Source organism: Spermophilus citellus (assembly GCF_964194105.1).
Source record: "Spermophilus citellus genome assembly, chromosome: 1".
NCBI classification, from domain to species: domain Eukaryota; kingdom Metazoa; phylum Chordata; class Mammalia; order Rodentia; family Sciuridae; genus Spermophilus; species Spermophilus citellus.
In genome coordinates, this window is record NC_138182.1 from 12,936,134 (window position 1) to 12,952,913 (window position 16,780).

At 46.3% G+C, this 16,780-nt stretch overlaps 1 protein-coding gene and 1 long non-coding RNA gene across 6 annotated transcripts in view; one reads left to right on the top strand and one right to left on the bottom strand.

Annotated features, from left to right (window-relative positions):
• Positions 1–16,780, bottom strand: part of FARP1 (FERM, ARH/RhoGEF and pleckstrin domain protein 1) — a 265,707-nt gene that overhangs the window by 29,528 nt on the left and 219,399 nt on the right. For 3 of the 5 annotated variants that reach the window (XM_081294149.1, XM_081294147.1, XM_081294145.1), the window contains exons 14-16: positions 8,843–9,030; positions 7,669–7,758; positions 6,520–6,653 (exon numbers count right to left, since the gene is read on the bottom strand). In XM_081294149.1, the coding sequence (XP_081150275.1) occupies positions 6,520–6,653; positions 7,669–7,758; positions 8,843–9,030 (412 nt within the window). The remainder of the gene's footprint in view (positions 1–6,519; positions 6,654–7,668; positions 7,759–8,842; positions 9,031–16,780) is intronic. The other 2 variants (XM_081294148.1, XM_081294146.1) reach the window with 1 other exon arrangement.
• LOC308648968 lies at positions 298–16,435 on the top strand. Its single transcript, XR_014021946.1, has 2 exons — positions 298–5,040; positions 14,786–16,435. It is a non-coding gene; the product is annotated as an uncharacterized lncRNA (long non-coding RNA).

Genomic DNA, 16,780 nt, shown 5'->3' on the forward strand with positions numbered 1-16,780 from the left:
CAAAGGGACATCAGGAGATGCAAGGGGCCTCCATAGTCAGGGACAGGAGCTTTCAAGCCTCCAGAGGTCCGCATTCAGATTAAAATGCTCCTGGGAAGAGCCTGGCCCCCCATCAGTGTGAGGGCCCAGGAGGCTCTCAGGATATAACCCCTCAAGGCCTGGCACGTAGGCTGACGGGGACAGAAAGGAGGCCATTCCTCCTGCAATCCCACTTGCCTCCTGAAGCTGAGCATGGGTCATAGGGATGAGCCCCAGGAGGCCCCGGGCAGCAGGACACAGCAAACACACAGGGGCAGCAGGACACAGCAAACACGCAGGCGCAGCAGCCATGTGCAAAGCAGTTCTGAAGGCTCCATCTCATGGGGCACTGGACACCCTATGAGTCCTACCCTTTGTAAACCTGTGAGGAACTGTGCGTAACACCACACTCACCATCGTGACCACCTGTAAGTGTGCAGCTATCCCCACATCCACCTCCAGGACTCTTTCTTCTTCCCAAGGGAAACTTGTCCGCATTCAACACGGCTCCCCACTCCTCCCCTGGAGCCATTCCACTCTCTGTCTCTGTGAACCTCACTGTTCCAGGGATCTTTAAAAGGGGAACTTAACCCCTGTGTTCGCTCGTGGCCTGGCTTATGGCACACGTATCAAGGTCTACATGACATGACTGTTGCAGGGACCACGAGGTGCCTATCCATTCCTGTGTCAAAGGACACGGTTGTCTCCTCCTCCTGGCTACTGTGAACGACGTTCCTGTGAATCCTGATGTACAAATTACCTGTCCAAGTCCCTTCCTTCAATTTCTGGGGCATATTCCTAGGAGTGGAACTGCTGGATTACATGGCAATTCTGTTTAATTTTTTGAGAAATCCTCACGATTATCTTTAACGATATGAAGGCAAAGACTCTAAGCTTCTAAGAGCATAGAGAATGAAGAGGAAAAGATTAACCTCTGTTCTCTTTCTTCCCTGGGGCTTCTATGAACACGGAACATCCTCGGGACGGTGAAACAATTTCTGACCCTCTGCCATGACCACTCTGCCTCAGCCAGCGAACGTCACCGGAGAAAAGCTGCTCCACCTGTGGAACTCCTGCCTGCAGCCGGAGTGGGTCCCACCCCAAGAGCCTCCTCTCTGCCCCGGCATCTCCCCCCTGCAGACCCCGCTTCCGCGGCTCCTGAACACCAGGAACCCTCATCAGCCCGCCCTGGCCTCATGGTGACCAGCTGCTCTCCCCTGGGACCCTCCACCCTTGGGCTCTTCTTTCCTGACTCTGGTGGCTTCTCAGGGCTCCTTTGCTGACTGGTCACACTCCCCACTGGAGAAGGAAAGTTGCCTCGCAGCGAGGATCAGGAAGAGTCCGTCTCTGACTCTGTGGCTCTCCATGTTCTCTTCCTTCAATGTCTGATTCTCCTCATTTCCAAACCCACACTCCGGTGCCCCATTTCTTTCCTAGGACTCTCATTTCCCACCACTGGAGGACTTTCTTATCAACTCCTCAGAATGATGGTGCCCAAACCAAGCTTACCTCCCCTTGCTTCTTCTCTGCTTCCTGAGTCTCTCTCTTAATTTCATGGGCACCGTCCCAGTTAGCCACAGTTGAAGGTGATGGTCCCTTGCCTTCCCTTTGTCTGAGTCCTACCGCTCAGGGACGTGGCACCGTCCAGGCTGTCTGGCCTCCTGGATAGAGCTCTGCAGCACTTTCCCAGTGCGCCTGGCCCAGCTTGTGTGTGGTTGATTCCACCCTGAAAACTCTGTGTGCCCCACAGCCGATTCTACGTGCCTCCGAATGACGGTCCACTGTCCCTAGTGCCTTATGACCGGTGGTGAAGACCTGCACACTGTGGAGACCACCAAAGCACTCTGCACCACAGCAGGCCTCAGTCTACCTTGGGTCACCTGGCCAGCCTGTGCCCAACGTCTGCCCGTCACCCCAGGGCTGGAATCTGAAGTCTGCCCAGAATGCCTGAGGTTGGTGGTAAGTGGCCTTCTCTGAAGCATTTGAACAGCTGAGTAAATGGCTCTTTGCTTTCAAAAGGAAAAGCTTTCTTCCAGTTTTTAGAACTCACCAAACCAGCTTTCCTTGTTTCTGAAGAAATAGGGAAGCTGGCCTTTGCCAGCATGCAGCAGGCTTTGGGCATCCAGGCTCCCTGCTCAGGTGTGTTTACCCAGCAGAAGGTGACATCTGGAGAGGGCAGGTGTGTTTACCCACCCGGGGTTGGGCCTGATCACGCTGGAAAGCTCCCTGATCTTGCTCCCCCTACACTCCCCGGCTGCGATGGAGGCAAACTGCAGCCTCCCAGAGGACTGAAGGGACACGTGTGACGACTGTATCAACGGTATGGTTTATGTGTCTGGTTCTGGGGGATTCCTGGTGCAGGGTGCGTTCCAGATGCATTTCCACTAACAGGAATCACTGAAAATCTCATCCCTGAATAAGACCTAGAGTTTAGCTAATAGTGATGCACAAACGCCGGCTCCTCCCTCTCACTGGATCTGCCAGGGTGACGGTGCGAGGAGTGGACAGAATCTCTACCATCTTGGCAACTCTCCTCCAGTCTAAAATTATTTCAAAATTTACAAAAATGTGTTTTAAAACGGCTAGCTTCCTTCCTCTCCGTGTTGGGCGGGGGCAGCCTGCCAAGCCTTCCCAAACACTGTCCTGTTGAGTTGGCGAGACAGCCCTGTGAGGTAGAAAGCTACATTTTACAGATGAGGAAATGAGGCTCTGCCAGGCCCACGGACAGCTGCACACAGGCCTGAGGTGGACTGAGCCTGGGCCTAAGTCCTAGTCCTTGCATCTGGGGCGAGCCAAGCCATGTCCCCATACCACCGCAACACGAAAGCCTAGACATACACCTGCAGACACACAAGCCACACAGGAATTCACGCACAGGTGCCCACGCACAGCTCGCCAATCGGCGACTCAGGGTGAACTCCTTCCTTAAGAAACTTGCTGTAAGTTGTTCTTTTCACTGACTGTATTCAGCTGGGTTGGCCTGTCCTGTGTAGGCATTAAGAGCCCACGTGTCCTCCAAGGCCAAACTGGCAGAAGTGCTTTGCGTCTAACCCAGACGTAGCCCCTCATCTACAAGAAGTCAGGCCCTCTTGTCTCTGTGCCTGCCTCCTGCTCTAAGAGTTCAAGTCCCTGTGGGCAAATCCAGACACACACTCACCTACCTTATTAGTCAGCTTCACGTTCCTGTAACAAAATACCTGAGACAGGCTAATTATGAAGAAAGGGTTTATTCATAGTTTGGGAGGTTCATGTTCAAGATCAGAAGGTCGGACCTTGGCCTCTTTTGGGTGGATAGTGGATGGCAATGACGGGAGTGCCTTTAGGAGAAGTGCCACATTTTAAGTCAGGAAGCAGAAAGAGAGAGGTCCATGGCACCTCCTGAAAGTACCACCCTGGAGACTATGTCTGCCACATATGGAACTTTGAGGGACACCAACCCACTCATTCATTTATTCATTCATCTGTTCCTTCAGGCTTATAGAATACAGAAACAAGACTTGTACCCAGTCTGTGAAATGCAAACCAAAGAACCACAGGCTCTAAAATTAGCTGGAGGAACTGCAGGGTCAATTCTTCCAAAAAAGATATTAATCTTAACTACCCCAAGGAGTACTTTTAAAACACACATTTCTGGGTCTCACCCTCAAAGTACTGCTTCTGGAGGGCTGAGCATGACCAGGTAATCTGCATTTCTCAACCCTTCGGCCCCCTATGACCTGGATGCCCTCCTGGGTCTGAGGTTTCATTTAATAAACACCTCTGGAAGGCACAGCGCCCTCTGCAGGAGGACCCCAGACGGCGGCGCTCGCTGTCACAGCCCCAGGAACCCTTTCCTGTTTACAGACCCAAGGTGCTTCTTTGAAATTTCACTCCTTTATTTCTGTTCTGTTTCCTGGTACAAAATGACACTTACTCCTCTCTCAGGACCAGCCTGCAAGTGTTTGAAGGGTGTTGGGTTTTCTAAAGTCTTCTCTACACTAGGCCAAATTACCCTTCTTCCTCTCTTTTCCTTCTTTTTTAAGAGGAATGCAACCTCCTTATCCTATTTCAAACGTGAACCTCAGAGATGGGGTAGAATCCGCACGAGCTTTGGGCCTGAAGTCTGAAGGGACGCATTGTTTTTCATGCTCTGGGCTCTTTATAATGGGTCCCGGGCAAAGGTTCTGTACACATGAGAATCACCTGGGAAGCTGCACAAAAGATCTGCTTAGTTCTACCCTCCAGAGAGCCTGATGCCATTGGTCTGGGTTCTGCTTGGTGGAGGTTTTTTAAAGGTTCCGGGGTGACTTTAACAAGTAGCCTCCATCCTACAGGTATGGAGGGACAGGGGCTTCCCCTGAGCTCACGCACACCCTGCCTTTTCCCTCCCAGTCCCTGCCAAGCCTGGCCTCCCTCATCATGCACTAGAGAAATCGACCAGCTGACCTTGATTGCTGAGCTTTACATTCACCCCTGAGGAGCATCGGCTATTTGGTTTGGCCTGCTATTGCAAGGTCACTGAAGGTCATGTCAACTGAGCTACACATTGACTAGTTTTGAGTCTTTCACATGCTTTTGTTGTCTTCAGGAGAACACACGTAGAAGTATGGCCCTTTGGAAGATCATTAAGGAAGACCCTTTGGGAATCAAATGACAATAGCTAATGTTTAAGCAACTGGATGTTCTTTTGCAGGTAAGCGCCAGATGCTAAAGATTTATAGTCACAGACCCATTAACATGGCATTTGTTCCTAAAATGCCGGGCAATGCTTCAACGTTCTCTGGCTGTGCCCATTAACGTAGGAGCCTGCCAAAGCCACTGCGGTAGGATGTCAGGGGACCACCTATTGGCATTTCCTACATGTGACCTCTACAACGTGATTCAAACCAACTGCCACACGTGACTCTGCCACAGTGTCCGGAAGGTCTGTACTGATACACGTCTGGCCAGAAGACAGCAATGGAAAGGTCTCTGACCCCTTACAAGAGCGTCATTCACCTTTGTCCAGTGACGAAGCAACATGGCAGAACGTGAAAGTTCCAGGTAAAGTTTCGGAAGTTAAATTTTGTAGATTTTTTTTTAATTTTTGAAAAGTGGTGTTTCTTTTACATGCACAAGATTCTTGAAGTGATATTTCTGCTTTTTCCCAATTTCAGTGAGCTGACTTTGTCGTATCTGTGACTTCTCAATTCTGTGCTCCTCCCGCCACCCCCCGCAGGGCCTCTGAGTAAAATGCTTCCTCCTTGTTCTTGCAAAGGATGGAAAAGTGCACACAAATTATCCTCCAGGTATAAAAAAAGGTTCAAAGTTGGGCTCCTCTGAGGGGGATCAGACACTCACACCCGCCTCACAGAGCAGAAGAGCAGCTCTGTGAAGTGAGATTTGAAGGCTACAGTCGGGGGTCACCTGAGGCAAGACCACCCTAGACAGGGCCCTGCAGGCCCCATAGTCATTAAGTGTCCCCAAGGCCACTTTCAACCAGATTCTCACCCATTGCGAGGACATGGACCCCAAGGGGTTGACAGCTGTCCAAAGCAGAGAAGGGCTTGCTAGCTTTTCCCTGCAATCCACTTCCCATGTGTCTACTTCACCTAGCTTTAAAAAATCCCATAGAAATTGTTTTTGATAGAAGGTTCTATTTTAGGTAAAGGTGCCTCAGATTTTTCCTTCTACACCATTCAGAGTTTTTCCAGATGTTTCTGTATCTCCCTCTCATCTCTCAGGTACTGAGTGTATTTGGTCTTTAGTGGGCAGATTTAACATCATTCTTAACCAATCTTCTGTTGACGGACGTTTGGGCACTTTCTAGTGTTTTATTTATGCACTGCATGTCTGTCCATTCATTTCATATAGCAAAATACATCCTTATGATAAATCAAGGTAAAAGTGTATGTGTGTGTATGTGTGTTTGTGTTGCACAGAGCTTTGTAGATGTCAAAATGCTGTTAAACAAAAAAACTGTCATAAGACACACAGGCACTTCACAAATAATTGCAAAGCAAGCAGCAGTGAAATATTGCCAACACCCCTCAAACCCTCCATGGGCCTCTACTCTTAGAGCCCCCCCCCAACCCCTCCAAAAGCAATTACCTTTATTTTGTGGTAATTATCATAAAAAATGCAGTTTGAAGAATTGTAAACCAAAGGGGAGAAAAAATGAAGATGAGATTTAAATAGGTGTAGAATTTAACTAAAAATCTTGTTAGGGAGCTGGGCCTCATGGTGCACTCCTGATATTCCAGAGATGTGGGAGGCTAAGGCAGGAAGATCACAAGTTTGGGGCTGACCTCAGCAACTTAGTGAGATGACAAGTATCTTAGTGAGACTCTTTTTGGAAATAAAAAGGCTGGCATTGTAGCTCAGTGTTAAAGCACCCTGGGTTCAGTCCCCAGTACCTTTTTTTTTTTTAAATCTTTTTAGGGCTGGCTCGTCTTAAGCCAGTTTCTTGCCCTTGACCTCTGCTCTGCTCTGGGCTGCAGTGTCAAATGGCACGGAGGTGCCGTTAAATATCAGTATACTCACCACAGGGCCAGTCGTTGCTCGATTTCCTTGAGAAAATTGGTATGAAATTTGTGCAAAGGTTCAAAATTCGGGAAAATGAGACTTTTCAATGTTTCGGGCATGGCGTCCTCTGTGCCCACGGTGCTATGAAACCACTGGGAACGAAAGAAGGACGAGTTAGAGGTGAGAAGGTGGACGATGGCACCTGTATCCAGGAGCCACACCTGTGCAGCCCAGTGTGACTGGAGGCCAGGGCCTCCGGCCTCCCCCAGATGTTCAGCCTGCCAGGGGCAGCAGGGAACCGGGCCTTTCCCTTTCCTGTCTGACGGAGAACGCCCTTCTCTACATAATCGCTTTCTAAAATCTGTCACCCAAGGACTGTTGAAGCCAGGACAAGTCTCTTAAATGGGCCACGCCTGCGTGAAAACCTCCATTCCGGCCCACTCCTGGACAGTCACCCCGTAGCAGCTGCCACCTCTGTTCCTACATCAAGATGCTGAGCGTGCAGGTGGCCAACCCGGGGACAGAGCAGCTGCCTGCACAGTCACTCTGGTTGTAGAGGTACATGGGGACAGGATTCCACAGTGTGTATGGGGCACCTGCTGAGGCCGAACACAAGTCGCATCTCAGAATATACAAACTCAGTACCACGTACCTCCCAAAGGGTGTTTTCCCAGAATCCAAAGGTCAGAAGGTCATCTGGAATGCCCGGTCTTTGTTTCCAGGACTAAACAGGACTGATTACCATAATGAAAGGCAGCCTCTGACAGATTTTGCTGACATAACTTCACTTATTGTCACAGATAAAATGAGGCTCCTGTTCATTTTGAGGTTGCCCTTGAGCTCATGAATAATCAGTTATGCCTGACAATCGGCAAACCCCAAATGTTCCAGATTGGTGCACGCACACAGCAAAACGTTCAATTTTAATTTTCTCTATTTTAGGAGTGTCTTTCCTTTACATTTAAAAACCACAATTACAAAAATTTTTATGGAGTATATTCCGAATTTAATATACTATTAGCATTTAATTTTCTATAACTCAGAATTAAAATCCTCCAATCGAAGTCAGAGAACCTAACGTTTAATGAGCTCCAGCTTCTTGCCAAGCTGAGTATTAGTTTAGATAAGTCATATAATTTAATGCTGTTGGGGAAATACTGCACATACCGAAGTGATGACTTCAAGATCCTTCAGATACGTCCGCTCAGTGGTGGACACCTCTTTAGCGATGAAGTATGCCTTGTCGGTTGGGAATCTCTGCAAAATCCATCAACGGAAACAAGACACAATGATAGTTTTTGAGTGAGAGTCTCTGAGAATGTCCTGATTATTAGAAAGTCCTAGTTAAAGCTACGTTATTAACTTATGATCTTTGGTTGGCCAGCATTAAGACTAAACACACTCTTATTTTTGTATTTAAAGGAACTAGAAAAAAATAATGGATCTCTCCATTGAGAATATGGTCAATGTTGGAACGTTTCCTTCCACGTAAAGATTACCATCCGCTAAAGGAATCAGATTAGTCAAATGTCAGTCATTCAGCCTTTCAAGGAAACTAGGGTCCATTTCCTGGTGACATGGCTTGCATCGTCAATGCTTGTTAAGTTTCAAAAAATGGGAGTTCTACACTTGTGGGAATAGCAAGGATGGCTGGATTGAAAGGGACCAGGGTGCCATCAGCTTGTGATATGGTGATGGGATTCCCTGGAGTCGATCAGTGAGCACCTGGGAGCCGATTGGCCATAGGGTTTTCTTTTTCTTTAAATAGCGAGTAAAAGGAAGTCCCCACAGCCTGCCATCCTCCCATGGGACTCCACATCATCCCACCTCTGGGTACGTACGCAAAGAAACTGAAACAGAGACTCAACAAATCCATGCACACCCGTGTTCAGAAAGGCACTATTCATACCAGCAAGAGGTGGTAACAGCATGTCTGCTCCGTGGTGAACAAATGAGAAACTAAATGTGGCACATACAGGGGACTATTACTCCGCCTTAAAGAGGAAGGAAATTCTGACCAGCTACATCATGGATGACCCTTGAGGACATTATGCTGAGTGGAACAAGCCAATCACAAAAGACAAATACCTATGATTCCACTCATATGAGGTCCCAAGACTCGCCAAACTCATTGAGACAGAAGGTAGAATGGTGATTGTTAGGGCCCTAGAAAGGGTGAATTCTTATTTAATAAGGATAGTCTTTGTTAGGGAAAAGTTTTGAAGATGGACATGACATTGAGAATGTATGAATGCCACCGAATTTAAACCAGTACATTTTATGTTATTTCACTTTACTACAATAAAAACACACGCACACGCTAGCCAGTTCCCGAGGGTACCTTTCTCCGGCCCTCCTCCTCGTCGTCCGTCCTGGGACACGCCTGGTCATTCAGCAGCGGGCTGATCAGGGGAGAGGCCTGCTTGGTGTCAGGGCTCAGGTTGGGAGACAAGGTCACGTTGGTGGGGGCCGTTCCTCCCTGTGAGTTGATGGACAGCTCTGAAAGGTGAGGGCTACCAGTCAGGGAGCCTGTTTGGGGATGAAAAGTTTTAAAGAAAAAAAAAAGTAATTTCTTCTGGGACTTGATTTCCATTCACAACTTTTCACTTTTTCCGATCTTTAGAACCTTGGCTACCACGTGGCAAACAATGCATTCATTATTTTCTAGTTTTTTCCCTAAATTGTGGCTTTCTTAATAGTATGCATAATTCAATGGTGCCTCAGTTATGTTATTAAGGATAAGACAGAACTCTGCACAATAACAATTAAAATAGCTTAAAAGCAAAGGGCATCCCACCATCACATTTTCATCTCTTAACTACTGCTTTTATCTTTAAGAATTACCCAAGAAAGACAAAGTATCTCTATAACAAGAAGACATGGAAAAATGAGCAGAAAATAGAACTAAACTAACAGGCATCTAAAGGACTGGTATACCAAGGACAGACTACATCTTGTAACAATGGGCACAGCTAACAGAGAGGTCAAGCAACTAACTCCCCACTCTACGAAGAACAGAGCAAGCTTGTTATACCTGGTGATGTCATTCCATGTCTGTCACTGTTTGGGACAGAAACACTAGCATCATATTACATGCAATAATGGTCATTTGAAAATGCAAGCTGGAGGTCATTATATTATCACAGTTCCTCTTTATGAGTCAAAAGCAACAGGTAGGAAATCAGTCCTTGAAAAAGGATACCACATTAAATAATATGAAAATGCACACATTACCCATTATATGTCAGCCGGGGACGATGGTGTGTACAGGGTGTTCTGCCAATGTAATTCTGCCAACATCTATACCTCAATCCATTGAGGCTACATGGGTTATTTCAAAATATATTTCTAACCTGTTTGTTTTGACCTAACATGTACATTTATAATTCTAGTGCAGATGAGCTAGTTAGTGTTGGTAAACAAAGTTACCATTCTAAGGAAAGACAAGGTCAATGCTTCCTCCATTTTCAGTATACAGTCCCAGGCTCATCGCTACTCAGCACACTGTTCAAGATCTCCAAGGGAAAAGAGCAATTTTCTGGCCTACCCCCATTTTTCTGACATCTCTTCTCCTCTGGAGTTGTTTGTCTATTAATTGGAAATTACAAGACAGAGCAGCCTAGGAAGGAGCTGATGGAGTAGGGGCAGTACGTTTGAAATGAACTGTAGGGGAGTCCCCCTCCCCCCACACCCTGCTCCAAGGTTGACCACTTAGCTGTGTCACTGCATCTGGAAAACAACAAAGAACAGATGTCCTGCCCCACTGACAAGTGGTCAGTCCAATGATCCTTGGTTAACAAGATTAGAAAATGTAAGGAAAAGGCAGATTTAAGAAGTTTGCATTAAAAAATTTTTTTTTAAAAACCCTCCCATTTTAAACAAACCTCACTGAAATGAAGTCCTGGTGTTAGTAGAGACCCCGTCACCCCGCACACCACCAGACCCAGGAAACCCCGGAGAAAAAGGCCAGAAATCGCTTCACAAATGTCAATTTTATTGACACTAGTGCACAACTGAATACAATAATTGTGAAAGAATTGGAACCTGTCAAATAGAAAGAGTGACAACATATTAAAACTGCATCGTTGCAAGGTACTACACTATTCTCTTTTTTAAAAAAATCACAAGAAGGAAAACGTTATCACTACAAATAGGAATAGAAAAGAGAAATCCTGGCAGTTTGTCTAGAGATCAGAACATTTCATGCATTTGTGAGATGCCGTTTGAGTCCCTTTTTAGTAATCCACCAGTCACCGAGCAGAACCTGGGGCTTACCGTCAGCGCTCGCACTGTGCGTGAGACCCGGTGAGGCGGCTGTAAGTGAGAGCATGCTGGGCCTGGAGTTGGCAGTGACGTGGAACAGAAAAGCATTCGTCTCATCATTGAAAGAGTTGGAGCAAGAATAAAAAGTGGTTAGGAGGCTAGCTTGAAGGGGGAGCGGGCTGTGAGGGAGCAGGAACCACGGGCCCCGGATAGCACCCGCGACAGACAGAAAGCAAAGTGCCACACGGCAACCCGGAAAACCAAGTCACACATCCAGATACAACCTCTTCCACCCTCCGAAGGACAAGTGCGAACACCCTGGCCAAGTCCCACCAGAGAGCCTGGTACAGAGTAGGCTGAGCAGGAAAGCTGACAGACTGCTTCCAGGAGAGGTCACCTGCCCAGAAGGGACGACACCTTTCAAAGAAGAGTTGGTTAGACTGGGAAGAACCCTCTCTGCACTAACTGGAGACAGGAAGTGGAAGGCTGAATGTGAGCATTATGGTCACCTGTGGGCCTTGGCAGGTAGGGGACAGCTCAGGACCGGCCCACAGACAGGGTGACCGATCACTGCATATCCCTCCTGTAGCCTAAAGATGCGTGCATCCACTTACATTATATGTGCAATATGCACACTACGGGAAGGACCAAATTAGGGTGGCCAATTTCCTTTTCCTGAGAGGGGTTTGTGTCTATTCACAGGGTCTACAAAAGGAGAGGCAGTGGATGTACTTAAACTGTAAGACCAATAAATCAATAAACATCCAATAGTCTGAACTAGAAATCTATCAGCAAGACTAAGGAAGGCAAAGGTCCGAATCTCTGACGTTCAATTTTGCAAATGTGAGCAAGGGTCATGGCAAAGAGGCCCCCTCCCCTCCTTGTAAGAGAAAACTACTCAAGTCTTTGTAATTTTACAGGTGACATAGTAAAAAAAAAAAAAAAAAGAAAGAAAGAAAAAGAAAAAAATCACTCATTAATATTAGTAATGAATGAAATGTGCTGACAAGGTCAATTAGTAGAATTTGGCAGCTTGATGAGTAATTAAAATTCTCTTTTGACTTTGAGCCAGGGTGTGGAGAATACTGGTGTCCACACAGGGCGGTTGTGAAGAGGGTGCTAAAGAAAGCCAATGTCCAAGGTCACAGAGTTATTGGAACTACATGGAATCAATGTTCACTGAAGTAGTCCATTTTATAAAAAAGTCAATGCACGTGGTCCTATCGTTAGATAAGACACACCCAAGTCGATCTGTACAGGACTACAAAGCTTGTTCAGATCTTGTAGTCTGTCACCTGCTTTGAAGGCACAGCCCCAGGCAACCTGGAGAGGAAACTGTGGTACTACTAAATGAACGCCTTTCTATGTTCATCACTTCTCCTTTACAACGAACTAACACAAAGTAATTTCTTTCTTCAGGGAGCTCTAGGCAAATAATTTAGGGGGAACTCTGGAAGGAAGCACCTGGATTTTAAGGCAATAGGTAGAAAGAAGTTTAAAATGAGTGGGAAAAGATCAGGTACGCCCTGAACCTCTAGAAGTTTCTAATGTGTCAAAAAATATCTTTCCTACTTCCAGAAAGTGCCCTGCTTTTATTTTTTAGGCATTCAGTCCATTTCAGGTTAATAACTCCCAAATCCTTCGCCTCTTCCCCTTAATTTCATGACCACTCCTCCCCCACTGATCTCTAGGAAAGGATCTGAGCTTCTGTTGCCCCCGGGTGGCCAACACCTCCACTGTGGATGCTCTCAAGGGAGGCATTTGCGGTAATTGCTTTTTTAAAATCCTTCTTAATATACATTTTCCTGTCGCACAAACAATTACAGAACTTCAAATTAGCACTGCTATATTTATGGATTTCAGTTTATCACCCAGCCTGGAAACTGCCTTTGCTCTTCTCTCTTTTAGTTTAAAATGCATTCATCATTCTTCCTCCCAGGTCCTGGGGAGGCTGGACTGGCAGACCGTCTTTCCCAACTCCTCAGCAGGGGTACTGAAATGCCCTGGGAGGACAGCAGGGTACCGGTCAGCCAACTTCCTATTGACCATCTACCTCCTGGGCTCCTGCTGAATGTTTAAAAACAAATGCAGAGTTCTGGGAAAGGAAAAAAGTTTCTAATCTATTTTTCAAGTAGTAAAAATGACATTTCAAACACTTAGTTATGCCCTATTTTGTAAATTGGTCAAAAAATTGGTAATCTCTAATTTTTAACTAGGTAAGTGGTCTGTTTCTTGTAAAAGAGGGAAATAGAAAAATCTGGTAATTTAAAAAATAGTAATCCAGCCACTTTGTTAAATATATGAGAATAAGAATATTGATAAAAAATGAGGACATTGATTGTTTTCCCAATTTCTCTTTTCAAAACTTCTCCAGTATTCCCTCAAGTAAAATGACTTCCTCTGTAAGCTTCTCGATGCCACTCATTTATCATGATTTGCCTCCTGTTATTTGGTTTGAAACCAGAGCTTTAATCTATGTACCCAGAATATGTTCCCAAGGCACATGTAGGAAATCCATTAGAAATGTAGGTTTTCATCAATTTTTTAAAAGGCTCTTATAAAATCCACAACCTCTCTCTAAAAAAGGGGTCAATAAATCTCTAGAGATGATCTATTTTGAAAGCTGGTCATCCAAAGAGATTGGTATCATGCTAAGTCAGAGGTGGTCTGATTTAGGTGGCTGGATGGAATCTAAAATTAAAAAAGCTGGCAGTGTTTGGTGGAAGTTACAAGGTCCCCCGAGAGAAACCAGGTGACGGGATTACCAAGGTCGGTGGTGGTGTCCTCTTCTCAATACCTTAGGCTGTCCAGGGTCATGTGTGTGTGCTTCTCAGACCCAGTTCCTTTAAGAAAAGTTTTTATAGGCCGCTAAGCATCCACTTCACGGCTCATCATCAAGCAATTCAGAAAAGCAACCAGGAGGCGAGGTGCGGGAAAATAAAGAGACAGACGTCACTAATGGAGAAATGGCAGGGAACAACCACAAGCTCGTTCTTGCAGATGGGAAAGAAGGAAAGGAGAATCCTCCTGATTGAAGATGGTGGTGGTCGGGTGGCGGTGAGGTGTTTGGGTTGGGGAACGTGGTGCTTCGTAGCAATGAGAAATACCATCTTGTGCTCGGGACAAAACTTCAGCCATCAGTGGGAAAGAACAGTTACAATGGATAGTTCTTACAGCAAGACACCTGATAGAACAAGTGAAAGCCTCTTCAGTTTAGGTTAACAAGAGACATTAATAGCGTGCACACACTGTTACATGAGTTTGGGGTTCCATGCTTAAAGAGCCACCAAGCCCATTGTTACTGGAAAAGCCAGAAATCTTGGTGGTGGTAGAAATCCATGCTTTATTGAGGTTCTGCACTTGTATGCAGTGGAGAGAAAATAGAAGCAGACAGCATCTGTGGGAACGTACATCTTGGGTACTCATCAAAAGGTGAAATAGCTACTGGCCCCAAGAAGCCAACTGGGGCTGAGCTCTGTGTGTGGGTGTGTGGGTGTGGGGGGGGAGCAGTTCTCTATCTCCCACCCAAACAAACTCATGGCTAAATTCTGATAGATACAGCCTAGGTGAAATTTTCTTTTTCTTTTCTTTTTGGTACTGGAGATTGTACCCAGGGGTGTTTTGCCACTGAGCCCCATCCCTAGCCCTTTTTATTTTTAGGACAGGGTCTTGGTAAGTTGCTGAGGGCCTAAGTTGCTGAGGCTGGCCTTGAATTTAAGATCCTCCTGCCTCAGCCTCCCAAAGTTGCCAGGGTTACAGGTGTGCAACACCACACGTGGCTAGGTGAAGTTCCCTATCCCCATTTAAATCGATGTTCTCATTCAGGATGCGGAGGCCCATCTCTTGGTCAGCTGTCTGAGCTCCCTATGTAAGCTGCCGGCACAGATGCGCTCTGTTTCCATGAGCTCTTTCCCCCAGCTACAGTGATCCTGTTCACCTGCACGGGCCTTCCATCAAGCACTGCCCACAGTATAAAGTGCCAGAAAATTCACATCTTCATCTCCTTCCTCCCCCCCCTTAGAGAAACACGGCCCACCTGGGATGTGCCTGTGAGACAGCGAGCTGTTGAGCGGACAGGATCACTGCGTCCTGGAGGAAATGCTGTTACAATACAAACCGGGCTGCGGTCGTGTTAAACAACAACAAAAAGACATCAGACAGCGCTCCAACAATGCAGGGGACAGGGGACGCGCCATGCTCCAGGATAAAGGCGGAATGCTGAAAACAAAGCTTCCCCCCCCCCCCCCATAGGTCCATGCCGACAAAACACTGCGCACAATGGAGCAACAGAAAATGTTCCTCGAATTTATTAAACAAATGACAAAAATGAGAATGAAGTTCCCAGCCTTTTCTATTTAAAAATTAATTTGGTGTATTAGAAATTTTTAATAAAACACATCACCTACAGTATTAAATAGTAATACAGTATTAACACAGAGGAACAGGAGGGAATTGGGTTAATAGCAGAGGCCAAGCTGGTGAGACTGGGTTAGTGAGGCTCCACAGAAACCTTCCAAGCAGGAAGGGGTAAGAGTGAGGGATTCAATCCGCCAGCCACTCGAGGTGCTTCTGGAGAGAGCCGGAAGACCTGTCTTTGGCCTTTCTCTAAGTCCCTGCAGGCAGAGTGGCAAACACTTTGTTCCTTACAAAGGGACTTGGAAGCCCAGGAGAAAAGAGTTGTCAGCTTGGTTTCGTGAGCCAGAAAAGCTTGTCTGTGAGTAATGACAGGTTGCCACTCTACCACAGGCTCCTAAATGACCCTGATGCTCTTTCCTATTCTCAAGCCAACTAGCAGCTCTGATCCCTAATCAAGCAGACTGACGACCTCAGAGTCCCCTCTCGGCCACCCACACCCGGTGGTCCTGGCTCACTCCTTAGTCTGTGGACTTTGCATTTTGCATGTTCTGCAATCACAGCACCGAGCTCTATCAGCACACTCCCATGTCCTCCAGTGCCATTGTCCCTGGTCACAGAAGCAACACTAGCTCTGCAGAGTGAGCCTCTCGGACCAGCTTGCAATCGACCAGGTGCCCCATGTTCACCACTGTTTCTGATTCCTCCTGCCTCCCCCAAGGCAGAGCAGAGTAACCTGACCCAGGGTCCTCACTAAGAAGCAAATGAGCTGATGTCCACTGGAAATCATAATCCAAGGCCAGAGGCCTCGACACCTCGGGTTCCCTTTCCGGGTATGCTTCGATGACCAATGCCATCAGTCAATCCGTGCTGCAGTTATCCTGAGCAAATCAGAGTCTCTGCAATTTTGAAAGCTGTCAGGAAAAGATTTTCTGGCTCTTTCCTAGCTTCCACTGAGGCGTTCACTAGCTTTCATGAGAAAAAAAACAAGCTCCTGTGTGGAAGGTTTCATCTACAGTTTTCTGGGAGTAAGGTGCTATTTATTTTATGAAGATCTCTTTTGAAAACAAAACTCCCCCCACGCCAAAGGATATGATATACAACTCTACATTATAGCCTTTGTCCACAGGGGAAATGCTTGGAAACCTCTCTCCAGGTTACAAGGAAACAGGTGCCCTGCTCAGGTAGACATCCAATGAATGGGTGGCAACTGGGACACTGTTAATCTTTGTTGTCGGTGACTCTAGGCCACCTCCATGTCCAATCCATCATGGAGATCGTTTTGCTTTTGATGATCTTTTTTTATCCTTTTTTTTTTTTTTTAATGAAAGAAAACTGTTAACATCAAGTGCCATGCTAATTTTGGTCTAGGAGTCAGGACTCTGGTTTAAACACCAGCAGCTGGTATTTGAGGTATGCACAAGTGTTCCCTGGAGACCCCATTTCCCTGACTTAAAGCCAATCATACCGAAATAGATGGAATTAAATTAACAGGAAAAAATTGTGCCAATCCTTTGCTGTCGCCAGAGTAAATTTCTTTAATCACTCATGGATCATAAAATTCATTCTACCTTTCCTTCCAAATGTTCTTTTATTTTTTTCCTCCACATTTTTCCTTTCTTATGGGTTTGGCCAAAAACTTTGACTATAAAACTCAAAGAGC